The following is a 24,093-nucleotide window of genomic DNA, read 5'->3' as shown; positions in this document are numbered from 1 at the left end:
CCAAGTAACAAGCGATAGGACAAGAGGGAATGGCCTCAAGTTGCACCAGGGCAGGTTTAGACTGGATATCGGGAAGTATTTATTTCCAGAACGGGTTGTTGGGCGTTGGAATGGGCTGCCCAGGGCAGTAGTGGAGTCCCCATCCCTGGAGGTGTTTAAGAGTCGGGTCAGCATAGTGCTTAGGGATAAGGTGTAGTTGGGAACCATCAGTGCTAGGTTAACGGTTGGACTGGATCATCTTCAAGGTCCTTTCCAACCTAGTTGATTCTGTGATTCTGTGTGATTTTGTGATTTCCTCTGCATTGAAACAAGAGTATCCTGTGAAAGCATTTCTTCATACTGGAAAACAGTCAAGTAAGGCTTAGAAGTCTGTTTTACTATCTTAGGTCTTTTCACCACTAATCATTCTATCACTTGGAACTAATGTAAGTAGCTTAAGCAGGACTTCCTGGCTAAAGGCAACACTGGACCTTTCCTTGAGACTCTCTAAACATCTCCTGCAATGGCTCACAGAGATGAAAAATAGGGACAGATATTCTTTAGCTTAAAGAAAATAGAAAGAATTAATTTTGTGTTTCTGAGCTGCAAGCTGAAGCTACTCTGGAAGGCTGGTATCTCAGAGGAAGCCAAGCACAAGAAAATTTAAGGTGACTGTCACAGACCAATATGCCTTTCTTTACAGTTGCCAGTCTTCTTTGCAACTGCCAGAAGAGACACAATGCTCTAAAATATTTTTCAAATCTTTGCAAAAGTAATTGTTTTGTACATGATTATTTAAGATATGTTTAGAACTACTTGTTTGGGTTTTTTACTATTGCAAATACTGTGGTGGAAATAACATCACAGGTTCTGGACATAATTCAGAAGTTTTAAAATAAAGGTTGGCACTACAGCGGGAACAACCCAGGAAAAAATCTGAGCACAAAACAGGAAATAACTAGAGTAATGGTGGTGTGGGAGTGGAGAAGGACCATTCTTTACACAGTCAGGATAGGCTGGGCCTTACATTTTGAAAGAAAGTGAGGGATAGCAATACCTTTAAACAGATGCTTTGGATATTTTTCTCTTGAAAGCAAACTATAACATATAATCCAAAAAAGCAAAACCCAAGATCTTCCAGTGCTACAATACATCTACATATGTTGCAGAACATTGTAAGATGCAATAAAACTACATCCTCAACACATGCTAGGACGTGCAGAGCTTATACATAGCTTATACGGTTAGAGATTATTCCACACTGCAACAGGACTACACATTCTAAATAAAAAAGCAAATGCCATTAGATAAGATGCATTTCTTTTTTTCTACTGCAGCACCACATATTAAATAATAACTCCAGGCTGAAGATGGCAGTTCGAGGAGAAGAGATTTAGTTTGTTCATTTTCCGAGCATTCAAAATACCTTATGAAACTGCAGAACAACATACTTCAAGATGCTTTTATAATGTTGTCTTTTCCACTAGTCCAGTGTGATGCATCCAAACAGACCCCCATGTATTCAACTGACTCAGAACATACCTACAACTGTGAATGGTGTGCAGTGCAGAGGTATTCAAAGCTAGGTCTGGAATCAGAAACAGCGTAGCTATATCAGCGTATTATGGCACCAAGCTCACTGGGCCTTTTCAAAATACTATATCGCAATCTGATTAATCTAAGGTGACCTAATTTTATAGCTTGTTTCTAAATCATAAAAATAAGCAACTTTGTTACAAAGACAGTATTATCATTGGATATTTGATTTCTAGTATGCAGTCTCACCTCACTAGCAGCATATGTATATAGCACCTTATTTTTTATAACAAACCATAGGTGTTTCCATGGTTTCTTACTGCCCTTAGATCTGTGTAGGTAGCCACTCATTGTAGAGTCTTCTGTATTTGCTGAAACCTGAAGAGAAAAAAAAAAACAGACAAATCGCAAGAGTATGTATGCATCTGTCCAGGTTTTTGCAGTACAGGTTTTTTTAAAACAGATCTCCAGAGCCCTGTCCTGTCAAAGACTCGGATGCTTACCTGATCCCAAGTTAATGTTGCTAATCAAGTCAGATGGCTAAAAGAAAGACGATTCTGTCTGCTACCATCTATCTGGTCTGGAAGAGAGGTTTCTGCAATCACTAGGGGTTGGAACTTAAATTTGATGCAACAGGACAAGAGAGGGCTGAAACACTGAGGACCACGTACAGCTGGAGAACACACAGTCCTATATAAGAAGAAAAAATACTTCCTCCCGTTCCCAAGGCCTCCAGCATAGGTAGGCTGACTAGCTCTACCTTTCCTAATCATAAGCCAAGAGCTGAGTTGGTGTAGGAGTCTTCTCACTGACTGCTGGTGAATAGGTATATCACAATTCCTTGAAACACAGGGAAGCAAGAAAGAAATTACAATTCCGACTATCTCTCTGAATGAGAGTCTCACAGGTGTTTATGCAGTTTATACACTGCTTCATAGTTCAGTTCCTGCCTATAGAAAACTAACGCCCAAACCACTGTTACAGGCAAATTTTGACTGCTGATTCTAGAGAAGATGGCTAAAATACAGAATTGTTTTTTTCATTCTTAATATTGCTGATATAGTACCAACAAGGCATTACTTTTGACCAATAAAGCACTTACTTCTTTGAGTGCTGCAGGAATTTTTTTCTGCTTTCTTCCAGAGGGAATACTGTGTAATACTGTAGACAAGGCACTTGATGGAGATTTATGGTTAACTGGGGATCCACTCTTAGGAGTGCACTGGTTATCTAAAATGCATAGGATGAACATATTGCTTTCATGTCACAGATGAGTAAACACAGGCAATGATTCTTGGATTTTTTTTCTTAAAAACAGCTGACATTTTTATTCTGATTACAGTGTTTTAATAGTAACACCTGATCACATTAAATTCAATGTTGTGTAGTTGAGAATGGTCAGTATTAGGTTAATGGTTGGACTAGATGATCTTCAAGGTCTTTTCCAACCTAGATGATTCTGTGAATTAACTTTTCAATATTATCATCAACACCATGAGTTAGAATCCCCCAAATCACAATCAGGCCAAAAAACCACAAGAAAATTAAAACTAAACGGATTGGTCTTGTTTATATTCAAAGTCTGTTTTCTTGGTGTTGAACTACCTTTGTCCATAATCAGGGTGAAAATTAAGTCTTAAAAACCCCACCAAATTTTTAGAGCTGTCCTCTGCAGTTCAGTCTGTGCTTTATTTCTTTTCTCCAACCCAGCCCTTAATTATCTACATCTGTTATCTTCTCAGCTTTTTTCAGTACAGATGCTGTAGGGTTCCTCTTCCAGCAGCATGCCATCACGCACACACTTCCGAAGATTCCCATCTCCAGAGCATGTGCTGCCACAGGCAGTTCCTTCATGTCTCTTGGAAGACTTCTGAAACATTTTGCTCTTTTAAAACCCCCTTTTCTAGAAACACCCACCACTATCTTCCAGTCCAACTTGGAAGGAGTAGGGCTGCCCTAAGCTTCATTAAGTCCCCTTCTAGAGTTGTCCTTGAACATGGTGAGGCTCTGAAATAATGAGCAGAGCAGGAGAGTAACTGGATTGCCAGCTGTCCTGCACCTGCTCTGCAGCTCTTTTTCTAGCTAAAAGCACCTGCAATTGCCTGCAGCACAGCAGCCTCTAGTGCCCAATGCAGAGCCCTGCAGGTGGGCCAGACAATCCATCCCCCTCATCACGGGCTCCCACCACCACTTCAAGGGCTGTCAATGCTGCTTTCCACATCCCCATGACAAATGTCACTCCCAGCATGCTGGAAGCCATAGCTTGATTATTTCACTGGGGCATCACAGATTTCCTGATACCCTAGAAAGCTTGTGTCGAACTGGAGCCTCTGCTAGAGGGAAGGGCAGCAAACTGTTTCATTCCCTGCTTATAACTTATTTCTGTATTCTGCACAGAATTCTTTGGACAGAATTCAGAGCAAGTCTTGTGATATGGGACTGGATTCCCACCTCACTGGGACAGTGGTATCATTGGAACAGGCTGCCCAGGTAAGTGGTGGAGTCACCATCCCTGGAGGTATTTAAAAGATGTGTAGAAGTGGCACTTAGGGACATGGTTTAGTGGTGGAATTCACAGCATCAGGTTAATGGTTGGACTCGGTAACCTTAAAGATCCTTTCCAACCTAAATGATTCTATGCCTATTGCTTTTCAGGCAGTAGCAGAATTAGGCACTTGAACCCAGAAGTATAAACGAGCTACAGACATACCATATTACTAAGGCCCACAAAAATAAGACAGTTTGTGCAGATTTTCTTTACCTTGTTTCTGTAGCTCCCTGAAGCAATGATCACATACTCTTGCTGGCTGGTTTTTCATATAGTCTAAACCATGTTTATTTGATGAACAAGCTTGACAGACAATCTGGAAACAGATAAAAGCATTACTGTAGATGATGTGCATCTGTAAATCACCAAACACTCAAAAGATGTTCACTTAAGCACTGTTAAGCCCACAACAGAACATGAAATAGGCACTATTTAACACTTTAAATGGTTTAAGATCTTGGCTTTTCCATATGTCCTTATGGACATGCTGTTCTTTCCTCCTCTAAATAATAAAAATTTAAATATAAAACCCCCACTATATTACACAAGTCAATAAGCCAACATTAACAGTCCATGAAAAGCAGAATCAGCCTACTGTGTTACTGAATTGTTTAAATCACAAGCTTTTAAAGAAATAACTAAAAATAGTCATTGCTCTCTTGACAATTTCTCCACAAAACAGATGTCTCAACTGCACTGAATTCTGTATTCTCACTTGATTAAAACAAGAAAAATAAAGGTTTATTAGATATACCTTCCATAAGTGTTAAATATAAAAAAAGCTTGGTAGTAACTTAAAAAAGTCATTATTTATCTTACAAAAATTAGTGTGGAAGATATTTTTCTCATTTCATCTACCATTTTTTGTCTGTCGTACATAACTTGAGACAGAAGAGAACCATAAATAGTACTCCAAAATGCAAAGTAAGAAATGTAACAGGTTAAAAGGTTGAACACCGGTCTGTCATAACACCTTTCTCTAAAAAACAAAACAAACAAACCCAACCCTGACAGGTTATATCCAATCCATATAATTGTGTCATAGTACAGTGCTCCCTTAAAAGGGTTGTTGTGGTGCAATGAGGCTCCACCTGTGTGACAAACACAAGGGACCTGAATGACTATTGGAAAAGGTAATCATAAAATTGTCCAACCTTTCCGCATGCCCTGCAGTGATGCCTTCTCCATGTCAACGTGAATTCACTCGTACAGATCATACACATAGTGGCTCTAGTATCAGGGATCCAGATTGGAGCCTTTGATCCCAGCGGACTATCTTCTTCCTGTTTCTCTGGATCTGCCTGAGAGAACACAGGCAGAATACCATTACATTCAGCAATGAGAAATAAGATTAGTATTTATCAGTTGGATAATTATATGTCGGAAAGCCTTCTCTGATAAATTGTCATGGTCTTAAATGTTATCCACTACTTCATCAGTGACCATTATAATACAAGCCTGAAGACAGAGCTGCATTTAATTAGTTTAAAAAGGCTGTCTTTCAACCTTTACCAGCCTATTCCTATCAATAGCTGCTATACTTTAAAATCTTTTCATTTCATCCTTCTGTTCTCAAGATTATTGAGAGAATTGAGAAGGATGGTTTGGGTTTCTGGAAGAAAAGAATTTTAAATGTATGAAGTAGATAACATTATGAAATATCATGCTCTCCTATCATATGTTCACTTGTAATTTATCATCCTGTTTCATCATTCATAATGGAGTGTCTCTTGTTTCTCTAAACACCTGCAAAGAAACTTTATATTCAAAAAGGGAATAAACCCAGCAATAATGACGTGATATACCTCTTCAAGACTTTTGCTAGGATTAAACGTGATTCTCTTTTTTGTATATTCTTCAATTGACTTGGAGATAGCTTCTAACCACTCATCTCTTTCTGTAGCAGAACTGTTGGATTAAAAAAAAAAAAATTACATTTAAAACTAAGCAAGTGTTGATTAGAATTCCATTAGCTTTATTACACATTGACTTAACTCCCTTGCAATTTCAGTTTTATAGACTCTCCAGTTCCTACCGAAACTGGCACTATTTTTTTAACTGTCCACATGGTATCAGTTACTTGTGTTGATTAATATTAATACTTTGTGTCTGTTATAATGTGGATTCCCTCCTTCCCACCCTTTCTTCTTTCCAAAATACCCTGTGATTGTTTCAAGGCTTGTATGTCATAGATTTCCCCTTCTCCCTGGACCCTTGAATAGCTTGAGTAACACTGGTGTAAGTGGTGCTCCCAGAACAAAGGCATGTGGCCTCCGTCTTGAGTGACTCTGAAATTTCCCCCTTCCCTCTGCTTTAGGCTGCAGTTATAGTCAACCCTGTGAAACCCCGAGCTTCTGTCAGAAAAATCTGTTCTCCAGCCACGTGCTCCTGACTTAACTCCTACCAGGTCATGCTGCTTTGAAACAACTCCCCCCCGACACACCCCCCCACCCCACCCCCCAGTTTTTCCTCTGGATTACCTAACCCGAAGAGATAAACAGATGAGCTTACTGCATCTATCCCACAGCTGGTGGGTCACTAACCAAGCGCAAGGAAAGCCTTAGGCTGAAGTGGGGAAGCAGGAAGAACAAGGAATGCCTGGCACAGCGGGAGCCTGCAGCTATACTGGATTATGTGCAATGCCAAAGCACTTCCCTCGGGCCGTGGGCACATAATATAAATCCATGCTGCTGCTGCTGCCACAAAAGGCAGCCTACTATACTCCCTCTCAATCACTAAGTCTTATTTTCTCCCTTGTGCCAGAGCACACATGCTACGCCATGGGCTGGACTGGGAAACAAATCCGTATTAAAGCAAGTCATCGACCTGCCCTTCCTCTGGATCGCTTTATCGACTGGGCTCTTCACGCAGCTGAGAAGCTACTTGTGCCAGCACCACGGGGGGTGTCTGAGGAAGGAAGGATCAGGTTTGTGGCACAGGAACAGCTAGAATGCTTGTTTGAGATGCCATGCCAGCTTAAAAAGGGCTTCTAAAATTTAAACCAGTAACTACCAACATTTTTATTTCCCACTTCTTAGATATTATCAAATAAATTAATTCTTTTAAACCAAGTAATTGAACATGATGAATATATAAAAGGAAAATTGGGGGAGAGCAATGATTTACAAAAATTAAGTGTGCAACGCCAATTATTGTTAAATAACTTTTGTAGGTGAATTTGGAAGCTTTGATCATCTTTAAACCTTTAAGGAAAATACTTTGAGCTGGTGTTTTGAACTGGATGGAACCAAGTAGTATACAGAATCAGAGAGGATAAGAGGGAAAAAAAATGTAGTGCACACAAGCAACAAAATCACAACAAAAAGAGAGGAAATAAGATACAATCAAGAGCAATGTATTATTGTCTGTTTCGATATCGCAGAGTGGAACATTTTGTTCAGTTCATTTACCTTTGTTTCCTCATCCAGCAAGAACAACTGGTCTGCATTAGCTATGCAACATTCATAACTCTAACTCCTTTGGCTTTCTGAAGATCTGGTTACATTTAATTAGGTTCCTAAAACTATACTAAATAATTAAATTTAGTTAGCATAGTTTTTGGAGATCAAGCATCCCCTGATCACGTGGGGACTGCTACACATGGGGCTGCTTGCACAAAGAGCTACATGGCTTACGCCCTAATATTTCACTAGGGAGCTCGCACTTTAAGGTTGTTTACAATCCTTCAGAATTCAAGAGCAAAGGCAGTGTCATCAGCAACTGAACTGATGTAATGCTTTGCTGCAGCAAAATAGGCAGTGTTTCTTCTGCTGTCATTCCCAGTCCTCCTCCACAGCTGCACAGCCCTACCCACTTCCCTCACTGCAGGTCCAGTATTTGTTGCATCCTTCCAAAAGTAATTTTATTAAAATTGCAGGATTTTCTTAGAGTTTTTTAAAAATATTGGGTTTTATTTATTTAGGATTTAACAAGACAGCAGAAAACTTTAAATGGACTGCAGAGTCCACCTACCTATTGCTGGTAGTTTTTCAATTGTTTCCTTCCTATACCATAACAGACCCAGGTCTGACAGACAGGTAACAATCTGAAAATCCTCATTTCCACCTGGGGTCCCCAGCACCTCCTTCATCCCAAGCAAATGCGACTTCTCTCTGGCACTGTTGTGTAACTCAGGGCTCTTGCACACACAGCTTCCACCAAGTATAAAACTAACAGAGTAACAGAGCTGAATGGTCTCCAAAGATGCAATGTACATATTTCACAGGAGTTGATTTTAAAATCTAGCACTTAATCAGCTCCTCAAAAAGACAAGTCTAACCTGTTTTGTGGAAAACAGGTAGGTTGTATTTAAAGATTATAATATTTTCACCAATTCCGATGGGTTTTTTTACAATTTTTTAAAATTACTGAATTAAAACTGTTTCAAGTCAAGCAGAGATAAATCCATATTGCCTACTGCAATCCCATAAATGTCTTCATGTATCTGTGCAACACCCAGTCACCAAGGCATCTAAGCAGCACAGAGTTGCTCATATTATACTGGAGCAGAACCGTACCCTAAACTATGAAATGCATCTTTTTTCCCCAATGTGCAAAAGAACCATAAGAAACATTTAAATTTGTTGAGAAAATACAAAAATACTCATTTAGAATCTGTTGTTATAAACAACTACTGCTCAGATAATTGAGCTGCTTCCTTTGGCTACTGTGACAAGGATAACCTTCACCTACCCCTTAGCTAGAGATATTTGTGCAGACATCCTCATGTTGGTATTTACAAGGTCACACAAAAAGCAGTAGGCTGCCCTTGCTCAACTTTGCTAAACAAAACCAGAAAACATGTCTGTCTTCATTGGTATCAGCACTGTCACAGATGTCAGAACATATAAAACTCCCAACACAAACACAGTAAAACCAACAATCTACAAAAACAGGCCTTTGCTAAAGGCATCTCAGTGAAGGCAGACCAGAGGTGGTTTAGTGGCCATGTATCGTTTTGCTGCTACATGGATGTGAGAGACTGAAATGTCACATGACTGTGTCAAAGCTTGCTTGTGTCTGTGCAAACCTCCAAGAGAAGCTGCTGCGGCCTGTGAATTGGTCTGGGGGATGTCGCCCAGGGAAGCAGGAGTGCACTGAAGGATGCACCCCCCACTTCTTGGCGGTTGCATTGTCCGGACTCTTTAGATAAACCTCAGAGGGGCAGACATGGACTGAGCTGGCCCCATCGTGTAGCCGTTTGTGGCTCTATTGTGTAGGCCAGACCCCATGCATGCATTGCTAATGAACTGACAAGAGGCAAACGTTCCTGCCCTGAAGCCAGATGCAACAAAATCTGTGGGACCAGAGATAAAAAACTAAAGGTGAGCAGATATGCTAATCAGTGGATACGATGAATTTAAAAAGGTAGCAAACAGTTTTGCTCAGGGTGCATCCATGGGCACCCACCCACAGGACGCTGCTGGATCCATGGTGGTGCCTATTCTTGCAGCCCTAGAATGTCTTTTACTTCCATTCTGTCCTATTACTACCCCTCTTCACTTTTTTAATAATAAAAACCTGTTTGGGTATACAGCATTTGACCTCGTTTGTGTCTTAATCTCACTCTTGGGATCGTATCAAAACCTCCCCTGACATTGGATTGGGACAATGGAGAATCTGGATTTCTCGTAAAGACAAGCACCATTCCAATAATTGCTGCCATTTCCATAATTTCACGTTTACTGAGATCCATTTATTGTTTTAATTACACTGCTATTTTAGCTAGAAGACCAGGATGACTTCTTCCAATTTATATCAGTTATCTATAATATCAAAATATATTGTCATGCTTTATACTCTGTCCTGTTAATGAACTGAGCATATCAGTAACTTTGGAAGAACAAAAAATACGGAAAAGCAAAGTCTAAAATTAACTGAACTGAAGCAATTTTAATTCTTGTTCCTCTCAAGGGAAGGCAGTGAGAGGATAATATTTCAATTTACTTCAAGTTTCTGAAGCTGTAGCTAAGCTGAAAAGGAGGAACCAAGCAAGAGTTTTACTCACTGATTATGTTAACTGTCTTGAGGGTAGCAGAATCCCTACCAGTTGCAACCTTAAGCCCAAATTGCTCAAATACCAGCCATATTTACTATAGCTTTTGTGCTTCTGTCCATCACTTCACAATGGACAGCCTTCCTTAGAGGGTGAACTGTATTAGAGACTACAAATTCATGTGGTATCTGAAGCTTTTTACATGTGACCAGGCTTCCTTCCTGCCAGCCCATTTAAAAATAAAATTTTCAAAATCAGATTTTGAATGTGAACAAAATTAATTAGAACAAAGCCTACCTTATTTCCAGAAACCCATCTGTCAGTCCCTCTATTCTGTAATTACTCTAGCCAAGGCTAACTTCTCATTACGTAAATGCAGAATAAAGCTATATAAAGTTTACGTGGCCTGTTCGAAATGTTTTTTAAATCATTATTCATTTGTTAAGACTTACCTTGCTGAAAGAATGAAGGATCTCTCTACGCTTTCAATGTTCAATTCATTCTGATATGCTTCCTGGGTTGGCTTTTTAACCTTCAGTTGAGAGAGAAAATTGACAAACTGAAATGGTACTCTTATAGTTGCTTTAGTTTTACTTACCATAAAGTCTCTTACATTTTTTATTGCAGAGGGGTATATTGGAGAGAAAAATCTCAAAAGTAGGAGATCATACACCAGTCCAGAAGGCCCAGCTACACTAAAATTACATGCAGCCCTCCATTTCATTTCACTGTGGCTCCATAAAACACTGGAGACGTACAGGGGAATGAAACTCAAGAGATGTCAGACACCTTCTGCTGTGCTTCAACATGCCCAGGCCTGTTGGCCTCTTGAGCACTTCCTGCAAGTGAGCAAGAAAAGGCACTGCTACTGCTGCAGGACAAGATGTAGCCTACTGGTGCACCCCAGAGTGGGCATCTGCCCCATACCCACAGGGGCTGGACCACCCTGCTGATCTTTCTGAGCCATCAAGTTTCAAACATAAGGAGGTTTAAAAATTAAGTATGGTTCTGAGCCACCACGAGACATCTCCTGAAAGAAGAGGTTTTGCAGCTCTGTCTCTATGAAGGCCTTGAACTGAGCACCAGATCTACGGTGCAGCTGGACTTGGTCATCTTATCTGACAGGACCAGAGACAAGTTACTTGATTTCCAAGGCAACGGTTTGTTATTCCCACTGTCATGTCAGAGACTGTCAATATATGGCATGCATGTCCCCTCTCACTACCCAGAGGTGTTCAGGGCTTAACTTTGATTAGCTTTTCACAAAGGCTCCAAAACCAAAGCTGTATCTTCCCTGACAATTAGCAAATCTCTATAAACCATGAAGATTTGATCCACCAGAAGCTTATCAGGCAGAGATACATAAGCTCTGGGTGTGGGCAATAAAAGCAGTTACAATGCAAAAGTGAGGCACTCTAAACACAGTACAAAAAATAAGTAGGCAGACTATTTCAGAGTAGGACAATACTGTATGAAATGCAGGTGAGATGATCCTGCAGCAACAATTTTTTAGCGTAACTTAGACAGCAATCCCCCAGGCCATATTATGCAAGAAATGTTGAGCCTATAGGATTGCTCTGGAACATAAGCTTCTTTAATATCTCTCTCCAACAATAAATATAGTTGCATTTTTAAAATTTGAAGGCCTCAGTTTAAATAGATTTGGAGAAAGACTCATTCTAACAAGTGACTTACCTTCATTCCAGCCAATGACAGCATGTTATTGAGTTTATACATCCCTGACTGAACTGGAGTAGTATACAACAGGGCATCATTGAACTGCAATATAAAAACAATGCTTTTTAATGACTAAGGACTGTTTAGAGACAGATAATTTTAGATGCATTTTACTGGAAGTACAGAACTCATACAGCACTGAGATCAACTGTCCAGAAGGGCATCTTCCACTTCCTATTATTCCACTTGGAACCCAAGAAACATTTTCATGTATGAATTTAGATAACAATAGGTGTCTATTTATATCCTCTTTGTGTAAATATACATTTGGCACATGAGCAAACAGTGCACGGATGTCAAGAAAGACAAAAATGTTTCTTGTGTATACAGCTATACTGTATAACAAACTACTTTAAAAGGATATTAGAATTAACCATTCAAACAAAGCAAAACATTCCAGAAACTCAGAGAGCAGAATTAAGATTAGCAATATATAAGGACAAATTTATCCATGTGTACCATGTGAATTTTACCAGCTTAAATGTGCATCCACTGTTTATTTCCTGTTCAACCAGACTTGGCTTTATTCAGTGCACTTACTGAACAGCTATTAAGATTTTTTAAATTTTCTGTGTTGTTCAACCAAACTTCATTTACTGCACATAAAGACAGACAGAAAACTGAACTGTTTCATAAGTTTTTGCTATGAGGTTCTTTGCAACTGTTTCAGGAGTCTTGCTAAATCTACACACGATCAATGGAAAAAAATCACTGCTTAAGCGCCTCAAGATATAAACACTAGCCTATATTATTATATACTATATATTATATACCTTTTATATTAAAAAAAAAAAACCACAAACAAAAAACAACCACAAACAAAAAAACCCAACCACCATCCCAAAAAACAAAACAAAGAAAATATGAGCAAGAGCTACTCAAATTAGCAGCATCTGATTTGGAAAGTCCAGCTCCAGATAGCACCAGATTTTTGAGAATATTTCCTTAACTGATATAATTTGCAGTTATCTCAGTGCTTTATATGCTACAAAGTCATCTCCAGAGCATAAGACAGTCTTAGAATACATACTCCATGACTGCCTTGGGAAATATTTATTTGTATTCAGCCAGGACTGTGGACCAATAATGCAACAAATTACACATGGCAACAGTTGCTTTACTATCTCAATAGAAGAGATAAACAAAATGTGCAAGTGGAAACAGAAACCTCAGAGATGTACAGGAGTTTCAAAACAAAACGGTAGCAGAGACAGGAAGAGAACCGAGCACCTAAATTCCAGCCCAGTGCCATGCTCAGGATATGAGCGGGCTCGGGCAGGGCAAAAGGAGGGAGGGAAGGGTGCAAGAGCAGTGGCAGAGTTGTAGGTTTTAATATTTGGTGTTACTAAGTGGGATGGAGTAACTGTGTTAGTTTTCACACTACTACAGGTAACATCTCATAAAAGCGCTCAAATGTGAAATTAGCATTGTTCAAAACAGTACATTTTAGTGAGAAATGGTTTTCTACTAAAATTAGTACATATGCAACAGATCTCTCTGAATTAAAACTGGGCAAGCAGAACAGCAACAACTGGTCATTTTTTCCACTGCCTGAAGTTATTTATGTTTGTAGTGTAATGTTTCAACCACTAAAAATTACACTACTGTTAGGCACACAGCATCATACACAGCAGCTTACCAGAAAAAACATTCGTGGCTGCATGACCTTCCGGGACAGCTTCATCAGTGTTCCCTCTTTCAGAAAGACCTAGCAAATTAAAACAAGTAACTCAAAACCTAGCTTTTCAGGGCACAAATTGTACAAATGAGCTGACTTTTTCCCATCGTCATTATTACTATTATTATTATTATTATTACTACACTAGAAGTTCTGCAAAAATTTTTGGATTCAAGGTTCCCTTTCTGAGAAAGGCTGTCCATCCTTAGGTTTCTCTAAAAGTGAGTGTAAATAGCTGCATTGCAGTTTTCCATGCTGCACTTGAAACCATGACAGATACAAGGTTAAACTTGAGGAAGAAAACCTGCCTGCAAGGTCTGGCAAGGAATCATATTCTAAAAATCCTAAGTTTTCATCAGATAAATGTCTAAAAAAACCCCACACACATATGGAGAGGCAGTATTCATTTGACTGTTAGAACTGAACAATTAAGTGATAGACCATTTTTTTTCTTGGTATATGCCAGCTTCAATACTTTGCTTGCATATCATCTGTGCTGCACTTTTACTGCAATTTGCTGAATGCCATCTGCAGGACCTACCCTTCCTGGCTGTACGATCTCATGGTGTCCATTTAAACTGTACTGAATCTGCATGAGTTTCTGAAAGTTATCCTGGAAAAAGCAGAAGGTAAGTAATTAAAAAAGGTAAGTAAGCAAAAAAAAGTAATTGCCCTTGCATTCATTACTTACTTTAAAAAAAAAAAAAAAAAAAGAAAAAGCTTTCATCAACTAGCTTCGTAAGTCAAAATACTTACGCCCTGCTTCATGATGTCATTGGCATGGTTTGCAACTTCTATGACAACAGCTAGAGCATCTGAAGGATGAAGAAATGATTCTTTGGTTATTCAGACTAGTTAGCATTGGTATTATGTAAAGCACGGGTCCAATATCAACCTTCCACATTATGCCAAGATTCAAGGACATGATGGTACAGTTGCTGGATTCAGGAGCACTTCCCATAGATCTCAGAGTCTTTGGATCATGGTTTAATAAGTGTGCCCTACCAACTCATTGCTTCAACCAACAGTGTCAGCCATTTCTTACAGTTAATCAAAACAGTCCACGAGAAAAATTAAATTCTAGTTTCTCACAGAAAGAATTACTTTAATGTCACTGTCTCTATTTACAGCAGAAAACAACATTTTAAGCGAGACTACTGTAGTCTCTAAAGCATTTAGCACCTTCTGAGTAATAGAAGTGCAGTCAGGCACTTGAAATAAAGGAACTACATTTGCTTAGAAGTCCACAGAGAAGTATACCAAACCAGGTAAAACCAAAGCCTTGGGGTTTTTCTCCAGATAATCATTGGAGTATTAGTACTGCAGAATGTATATTTCCCTTATTGTTGAGTTCATATTCAGAAAGAAAGCATGTTAAAAGATACACCTTTCTGAACGGAAAGGTTCAGAAGGTCATAGAAGCCATATAAGAAACTAAACTGAGGTGCAAACTAAAAGCTCCTCCTAAGTCAATCTAAGGAGAATTTTTGTTCAAGATTTTCATGAACCAAGGCAATGCAAGCACAGGAGTCAAATAGTTAAAAAGCATAGGACATATCAAGTACCTGATCAAAAATTAAGTATAGATATAGATGTCATGATGTCAACTGAGCCTGCTTAAAAAATAGCTGGTGGTCTCCTACTAGAAAATGTTGGAGCTGCTGCAGACAAAACAATCCTCAGCTCCCACATGCTTGAAATAAAATGAAGGGAAATTTAGCTAAATTCACAAGGACAGGAATTAGTACCTGAATTTTTTGTTATATTTTCCTTCATTTATCATCTATCGTATCTATTGAAAACTTAAAGTTTTACTCATTGACTCTAAGATAGATTGAAGAATGTTAGAATTTGCTGGGTTTTGAAGGCAAAGTTCCAAGATCTCAGGGCTACTTGTAGAGTAAACAAAACTAAACAACAATATAAAATAATGTATAGGATCAAAGTCCATAAGCAAGGTGGGTTTTGGCAGGGAAGAGCATTCCAATTCCTATACCGCTTAGCTGGAGTAATGCATTCAAATGAAGGCCATCAGGAAGAATTGTGGTGTTTGGTTTTTCTTCCAAGAATACTAACCATAACCAAGCCTAGCTTTCCCCCTGCCCTCACCAGGGAATTTAATAAACTAAGCAAAGTCAGAACTAAGTTAAACTTAATTATCACGAGAAAGATCTGGGTGAGTAAAGATTAGATTTTCTTTTCTTACCCAGTTTCAAAGATAGAGTATGGAACATGTTAAATGCATAAAATTAACGCTGCTATTGTTACAACTAAGCTTCTGCTTTGATGTATGAATGGACAGAAAAATATTGTGGGAGGTACAACTACAAAACACACAGAAGCTGAAGAAATCACAAGAAAATTTAAACTATATGTATATTTACATTGCTTACGTTTCAAGTGGTCAAATATTTAATGTGAAGTGCAAGCACTAGTTGGTTCACTGCCATAAGAAGTGCAATACAAACTTTTCTATCTCTTGAAGAGACATGATTTTAAATATTTTTGGCTCATATTTTCAATATACTCAAACAAATATGTCTAAATGTCCTAAGAAAGATATTTGCTCATAAATTTTACAGTACTGTATCAGCAGACAAAGCTATAAGAAAACAAACATGGCTCAGTGCATTTATTGCAGTCCAATCAATGACACCTGCACAACCTGCCTAAAGACAACGGGCTTGCACAAATGTCACTAAACAGACTGAAATAAGTGACAGGGGCTCATGCAAATGAAACAGAAACACTGGCTGGGAGCATTTTCAGTACTGCTGAGGCACATACATGGAAGAAGGAAACAGTCTGAATGCATATTGCCTTGCTACACTCAAGTTAAACCAACTTAATCCCAAACTACCATGAAACATGTAGTTCTGTCCTCTTCCATCACCAACTATTCCTTCTCATTTCCTCTTGTTTCCTTTCCCGCTATGTGCACGCAAACTTGTGGAAGTCACTTGTGTTTGTGCAACTTGTGATAAGTCAAACTGGAAAACTCCTCAGGTTAAATATAACCCTGAGCAGCTCCTTGATCTTGTTCACTCCTGACATGTGAACACTTGTCCTGGCACAATGAGAGAGGAAGAGGCCAGAAAGGCTCATAGCTTGGGCAGAACAGCTAGTAGACCAGACTGCCTATCATGAGAGGTCTACAGATGCCAGGACCATCTCTTTCAATAGCAGTGCCCAAAGTATCTGCTTAAGCTGCCTGGGGAATTTCACTCTTATCTCTTAGTTTCAACTCAAGGGTGAACTGATATCACTGTCAGCTCCAAACTTTTCTGAAACACAAGTTTGCAATCTTTCAATATCTCTGTTAAGAAACTTAGAACTAAATAGAAAACACTTTTATATACTAGCTTAACATTTTGCATGCATATAAAATTTAGAAACATTATCATATGTACATAAACTGTTATTTCTTTAATCTAAAGAGACATTTACCTTGAGTATCCCTATAGTCTGCAGATTCTTCTAAAAGATTCTTTAAATAATCTGTATAAAGAAAAAAATAACATAGAGATAGTTTTGTTAAAGAAATAAACAGCATCAGAAAGTAGTAAAACCCCCCTTTTTCCTGGAAATCTGCTTTTCAGGCAGATCTGTCCCACAAAGATCTACTGCTTAACCTTTTAAATCTGTAGAAGTAATAAGAAAAGGAAAACTAGTGTTTCCATAATGTAAGTATATCTTGGTATCTTGTTCAGGAAAAAGAAGGTTACTGAAGCAGTGGCATTTTCTAAAGAAAAATGATATGGTTTATATATTATTCTAGAACAAAACAAGCAAGTGAAAAATAAGTACACGCTTGCTATCATTTACATTTAAGCTGATGAAAAAAATTTTGAAGATTATAGATACTTGCTTGAGCACCTAAGTTGTCTATAGAAGAGAAGGAAAAAAGTAGGCCATGACAGAAGATCTGATTAATATTTTTCAATAAAAGTATTATACGCCCCCCAATGTTCAAATAGACATTTTTTGTTTTCAATTATAAACTTAGTTCCTCAGCCACGAGATGGCACCCTCAATCCATGAAAGTCTTGGTAGTTTAAAAATCTATTTTACTTAGCTAAAATTAACTCCAAATGTAAGACTATACAAGAAAGCATCCCCCCTGAGCTTCCATTCCCTGGTCAAGTGTCTAGTTCACCAAAAAGTACAATGTCCTGTCAAAAATTAATATACTTTCTCAGTAAAAAGTCAACCATCTATTCTCTAAAAGATACAGCTTAGAACTGATTGAAAGAAATCAAATCAGAAACTTTGAAATAAACATACACGTTTGATAATATCAACAAATACTGATTTATAATTACCTTCTAAATGAGGTATTAAGATTCTGGCAGATCTACTGAAAACTAATTATATGTGATCTAGCAAACATTCAATTTTAGCTTTGCAGTTGTGCAAGTTTCATGTAGGAGTGAAATAATTCAACTCCCATATGTTTGCCCTACCCAAATTCATCCTTTTACTTAAGAAGGAACAGGAGCCAGTTGTTCCTGCCTTCATAAGATGTCTTGCTTCATGCATGCCCCTCAGAGACCGCTCAGTGTACTGTAATTTTTTCCTTATGCAAAAAAAAAAAAAAAAAAAAAGAGGGAATCATGAAACATGTTTCTGCAGTAACAATACTATGAAGAGTGAGAAATCTTGTCAGTTAATGACAGCTTTGAGAAAAACAGAACTACAGGAAGAAAAACATTTGGCACTGAACTTTTATTTTTTAGTAAAGACCTAAGGAAGGATCCAAGAGAGAAGCATAAAGAGCAGGTTGGGGTGAAGGAAGAGGAACTGACTGAGGTCTCCTTCAGGGAAGCGGGAAGGGAGCATTGGGAGGACTGTCTGGGCCAGGGGAACACCCACAGCTTTCTGCTCTCCTCAAAGTTTTATCTGATCATTATCAGGCACTGGTCAATGTGTGATCTTTTAAGGGAAGTCTGACACTGCACCAAAACCTCTCCAGCTAGGCTCCATAAATACTGCATCCTTCATATCCCTCAAGATCTTGTTCTGTAGTAGCTACCAGACATTCCAGGGCAACATTCAATTAAAAGCAATGTTCATCTTGCTTCACCTTGGGTTATGCTGGCAAGAAGCTGGTGCAAGAGAAAAAAAATCAACAGGACGTATTTTGAAAGGAACTGAGGAGAGTTGACATTGGTTTAAAGTTGGTTGAACACCTAAAGGAACTTGTCACACATAAGACAGCAGCTCTGCCCTCTCCTGCCCTTCCTGCTCTCTCACACCAGAGCTGTGCCATCCTGTCCAGGCAAAGCACTCTCAGGACCCCATCATAAAGCAAACAAAGCTTTACAAGTGCAACTTGATCTTCATCGGGGCCAGCACAAAAGACTCCACTGGGAACCTCCCAGTATAAAGAACGAGTCCCTACAGCTTATATAGAAATATCAGCTTCTTAAAGCTGTCAACCACATACTCACCTCTATAGGCTGGGAACAAGAGATGAGGTGAGTATAATTTAGTCATCTGCAAATGTACTGCTGGCACTCTAAGAAACTGTTGCTACTACATGGAGACATTCAATTTATTACCCAAAGTAATTTCACTGGAAAACTAAAACCAGAGACCCAACATGGGAACTGTGTCTTTGCAAATTCATGCTTCATGACATGTTCCCCAGAACAACACCACTTTACATTACTCAAAAACATTTTTTGGATGGGTATATTCTAGCACTTTAAATTATATCATCAGTGACTAGAAGAGGTGTAAGTTAGAGATTGTAAGATAACTGCATTCATTTAAAATTCTGTATTTAAAAAAGAAGGCAGCTTTTGCTTTACAAGACTGAAGCAGCTAAAAAACCTTGCAACTGCACAATCTTGAAAGTGATAAACACATAATACTCTCTATGTATATCTGGTAAGTGAACCTCAGTTCATAGCTAAAAGCTTCAGAGAAGCATCAGAACAGATATTTTTAGTCTCTTCTGTGAATACACACTGGAAATTCTGTGCTTGCAAGTACTTTCTGGAAGTACTGACTTAAACAGGCAAGCAGAATTCAGAGACGTGAATAACATTACAGTAAAAATTTAGCAAAAATATTCCTAGATAAAATAAATACAGAAGTCAGATATTAAGGTGGTATGATACCTACTGTCTTTGCCAAAAAAATTTTCCCCTCTGAAATATGCTTTAGTTGTTGAGACTAGGAAAACCGTAAGTATACCTTCAGAAAGGCAGACTTAGAAATTAAAATTCATAACTCTGGTGGATACCCCAAAACACAACAAAAATCAACACAAGAGCACACAAGCACTGTTTCTACAACAAACAAAATTTCCTTATGCCCTGCTGCCACCTAACAGCAGTCAGCAATTCTCTCTTCCTTCTTGCTGGGGGGCAACGCCTATTACTTCTTCTCCCACTAAAAATTCTCTTCCACTTGATAAACTACTTTTTTGTCTCAGGTTGTCTAATTTAATTAAGTTAAACTCAAAGCAGTGCTTCCTCAACATGCAATTGGCCTCAAGTCTGACAACTCTGAGCTGCAAAGGAGCAGTGTGCTCAAAGGCTTATTTTTCATTCCCCTCAGCCTCTCACTATACTTCAGTTAAGTATAATAAAAGACTCTCTGCAAACCTTATGTTGAGAAAAAGAGTAGAGAGGCTTATCACAATGAAGAGCCTGTTCATATTGTACAGTCTCAAGTCATCTACTTAAATCAGAGGTTTTCAGGAGGAAAGAATCACCTCTCCTTCATTTCTAGAAGAAATCGGAGGCCTCTAATTAACCTCCCCCAAAAACCCACCTAATATTTGCTGTATAGAGCTCAGGGCCAGTATTTGGAGAAGTTCACTTGTTGGACTGGAGAAGCTGTGTAATTAAGCAGAAACACAGCTGAGCTGTGCCTCTCCTTGGCTGATTTACGAGTCCACCTGCTCCTGCTTTTGTGAGCACAAAAGTAACTCCACTTCAAAGCACAGCAACAATCTTGTGATGTGACCGTGTAAGCAGCAGGTTACCAGTACAAAGCTGTCCCACTGACACAGAACATCTAAATAGGAAGAAATCCCTGCTGACTCAGGCCTAGCAGCTTCATTTCCTGGATTATTTTCGCTCCTCTGCTCTTACCCACTGCCCCCTCCTCCCTCACTAACAGATTCTGCACACACACACACACACACCCCCCCTTTGGCCTGGGCAGCTGCTGTATCACTGCATCTCACCCACTCCAACAATAGATCCAAATATTTTGCATGTCCTCCAAAGGTTTTGCAGCACAAGTTTATACAGAGATTGCTCAATACTGCACAGAGCTGCTAGGGGGTTACAGAGCAGATGGGTCATCCCAGTCAGAGATACAGAAGAGTGAAAATCTCAAGCACAACAGAAAGGCATGATAGATTGAACCAATTAAAAATTAAACAGATCCAAAAAACCCACTCCCCAGATCCAGCATAATTAAATTTAGCCTGACCTCTTTTATTGCTCCCATAGAACAATACAAAATTACTTTTCTAAATCAGCAGCCAGCACTGCAATCCCATTCCTGCCAATAGCATTTCAAGGTGTATTTAAAGCTGGGCAGCCACAGTAAGGTCTGCAGAACAGGGACACCCACAGCAACTCCCATCACCACAGAATAAGGTTTTTCAGGTCTGAAACAGCCTGTACCCACCACAATAACAGTTAAAGATCACAAGGAATTCTCCTTCAACATCTGAGTTTTGATTCAGTGCCACTCGCCCCTGACATCTCTTGCTCTGCTATGTATATTGACAACGGCATTCACTCCATCCTGATCCTCTGTTCAATCTTTTTAACTAAAACCTCCAAATTTACCCAAAGATCTGCTGATTTGTGTATAACAAGCCTATGCTGTGCCCTGAGTCAGTATCCTTTTAAAATAAAGCAACTCTCCAAATGCTGTTTTATGGTTTGATTTCATCAATTAAGAGTCACTAAGATTTTCCCCAACAAAATATTCCATTTAATAAGAGGTTTTCACCCTTTTTTCAACACCTGAGACTAATGAGATGATTAAAATGAAAACAGTCAACATTAATAACTTGGTAACAGCTGTATAACACTTAAGTCTGTATCTATCACAGCATCACTAGTCTAAGTACTTGCTGGGGAAATGCCAATAACCTGCTACAGAGCCAAAAAAAAGTCACAGAGCATTTTATTTTGCAGTTACTACATAAACAGAGGCTATTTTTAAATTGCTCATCAAGAGGCAATGACTTTCAGAAACAATGCCGTAAGTATTTCCAAATCCTTACAGGAGCCATCCCCCTCTTACAACAAACACATCTCAAAATACTTCAACAAAGGAGGCCTCTATCATTGCCCTTCTTTTACAGAAAAGAAAGCATTGCATCATGGAGATGAGTTGCTCAAGGTCACCCAAACATGCCAGTGCCTGAGCAGGGTATAGAGCTCAGACTTCCTAGTCCCAAATCAGATCTTCAGCCTACAATGCCCCTGTAACAAGTCTTAAGGACTTACATGTGTTTTGCCTTTAAAAGAGAATAGATTTTACAGACAAAACACATGGGTGGGGGAGAAATAGAGAAGCTACTTGCAGAAGTTCACAGTTGCATAGACATCTTTCACTTCTTTCTCCTAGCTCCAATTTTCCATACGGCTTTTTTCCTTCATTTAAAAAAACCCAACCCCCAACCCTGAACAAAAGTAAAAAAACCCTGAAACCCAAACCAGAACAGGTGCATTCCAACACTCTAAGGAAATTACAGGCTTCTATCACCACAGAAACAAACAAAAAACCACCACAGGTTTCATGTTTTCCAAGTAGTGCTGAATGTACTATCAGGGAACACACCACAATGTTGGGAATATTAGCACCTTACTTGTGTATCCTATTGCAATCAGTATTAACAAAGAAAACCTCTAAACCCATGGCATGTTTTTTAAAAAAAGCTTCACATATCTTAAGTCAGATAAACATGCTTTACAGATGGATACAACCACCTGAAAACAAGTTTCCTCAGACTTGTGAAGACTGGCTTCTTAAGCCTGCAAAAGAGCCCGACTGTACCTGTCAACAGGAGCCTGTATTGGGGAATCCTCTGAACTGGCTTGAGCAGATAGTGCTTGAGGGCCAGGCTAGCACAGCGGGGGCTCATCTGAAAGAAAAACCCAAAATATGTATCGATTCAGTGGTAGTCAAGGGTTCCAGCAGAAGAAAACATAGCTACAAAAAACTACCAGTTACAATGGATAAGCTTTATCTTTAAAAAGGTTCAGCTAGCAGTGTTAAACGCTACAGGCCAAGCATTTCCATGTGGAAGACTGCATGCAAAATTAATCATGCATTAAAAGACATCAGTAAGCACTCATGATCTGTGGATTCAAAGTGCTTTTGCTTATGAGGAAGAGAGGTGAATCTTCCCAGAAATAAAGGAAACACCAGTGGCAAGGGCAACATGCTCTGTTGTAATCACTTTCAGTGGCCATGAGGCAGAAAGGCAGAGAAGACAGCAATGCTCACAGTAGAAATTTTAATTAATCCACTCCTCTAAAGGCAACACAGAATTAAAAGATCAGTGCTTCAAAAATTTTAATTATCTTAAGTTCGCATCCATAATAATGTCTAAAACACCCAGTCCTTAAAAAGGCCTTTTATCTTCTTCCTGTCTTTGCTGACTCTGCCCTAAGCTCTTCCTTTGACCACTGTAAGCAGCCTTTTGAACCACTTGTAAAAAAATAGAGCTGGGATTACCCAAGGGGAATCCCATGTAATAGGAGTTAAATTCACCATTTGTGTGGATCATGTACTTAGGGAGCTTGCACCTCTTCTCTGATTTAAGAGAGTTATGTAAAAATCTGGCAATGCTCTTAGGGACATGAATCAGCTTTCATCTGTTTGTTGCATGCACTGGGTTTGAAACTTCTAGAAATACGCAGATAAGAAAATTCACTTTTTAATGTTTCCAACTAAAATGAAACACCATTTCCATGAGTAAGCTACTGCCCTATGATGTGGTAGATAAATTGACCTGGTTAAAATATGATAGTTAATTGGATTGGTGGATAGTACGATCAGGAGACAAAACTAAAAAAAAAAAAAAAAAAAAGTAACTAGAGATTTTGTTAATGTGTCTTTGATATAATTTGTAGCAAGTGCTACATTTTCTGAAAATCGACTTCCTTTCTTATATCTCACAGTGGTAGTCAAAATCACTAGTTACTTCACAAAATCTGAATTTACTTCTTTCCACTTATACCCTAAGTCTCAAACCAAGACTGCGGGGGGGGGCAATCTCTAAAGCCTTATGGAGGCTCACAACTGCTGAAAAGCCACAAAATAGAATATATCTTACAAAAGACTACAGTACCTCGAAGTCTTTGACAACTGAAGCAAAACCTGCATTCTTCTTACACTGTTCATCTAATAGTGCAACATTTTTATCAAATTCTTTGATGTAAGTTGAATACATCTTTAAGTAAGGACCCTTTTTAACAAATATATCAGCAATTCTTTGATGTTCAATCCTAGAAACAAAAAACAGAGCAATTAGAAAGAGCCATAGAGAGTGTATATCTTAACCCTACAGCAATACATCTATCTTTTTCACAGCATGATGTGCTATTTATGTTCTGAAGAAAAAGCTTACAGTTC

The 24,093-nt window shown here is 38.8% G+C and overlaps 1 protein-coding gene across 3 annotated transcripts in view; it reads right to left on the bottom strand.

The window, feature by feature from the left end:
• FGD6 (FYVE, RhoGEF and PH domain containing 6) overlaps positions 1 to 24,093 on the bottom strand; it is a 75,096-nt gene that overhangs the window by 7,899 nt on the left and 43,104 nt on the right. For 2 of the 3 annotated variants that reach the window (XM_074902729.1, XM_074902728.1), the window contains 13 exons: positions 23,810 to 23,966; positions 22,510 to 22,597; positions 16,921 to 16,971; positions 14,230 to 14,288; positions 14,015 to 14,086; positions 13,435 to 13,503; positions 11,754 to 11,837; positions 10,511 to 10,590; positions 5,869 to 5,971; positions 5,218 to 5,364; positions 4,277 to 4,379; positions 2,618 to 2,745; positions 1,765 to 1,893 (listed from right to left, as the gene is read on the bottom strand). In XM_074902729.1, the coding sequence (XP_074758830.1) occupies positions 1,765 to 1,893; positions 2,618 to 2,745; positions 4,277 to 4,379; positions 5,218 to 5,364; positions 5,869 to 5,971; positions 10,511 to 10,590; positions 11,754 to 11,837; positions 13,435 to 13,503; positions 14,015 to 14,086; positions 14,230 to 14,288; positions 16,921 to 16,971; positions 22,510 to 22,597; positions 23,810 to 23,966 (1,270 nt within the window). Of the gene's footprint in view, positions 1 to 1,405; positions 1,894 to 2,617; positions 2,746 to 4,276; positions 4,380 to 5,217; positions 5,365 to 5,868; positions 5,972 to 10,510; positions 10,591 to 11,753; positions 11,838 to 13,434; positions 13,504 to 14,014; positions 14,087 to 14,229; positions 14,289 to 16,920; positions 16,972 to 22,509; positions 22,598 to 23,809; positions 23,967 to 24,093 lie in introns of all 3 variants that reach the window. The other variant, XR_012633400.1, reaches the window with a different exon arrangement.

The sequence above is a fragment of the Athene noctua genome, chromosome 3, assembly GCF_965140245.1.
Source record: "Athene noctua chromosome 3, bAthNoc1.hap1.1, whole genome shotgun sequence".
Taxonomy (NCBI): Eukaryota; Metazoa; Chordata; class Aves; order Strigiformes; family Strigidae; genus Athene; species Athene noctua.
Note: the sequence above shows the minus strand (reverse complement) of the source record. Positions and strands in the feature narration are given on the sequence as shown.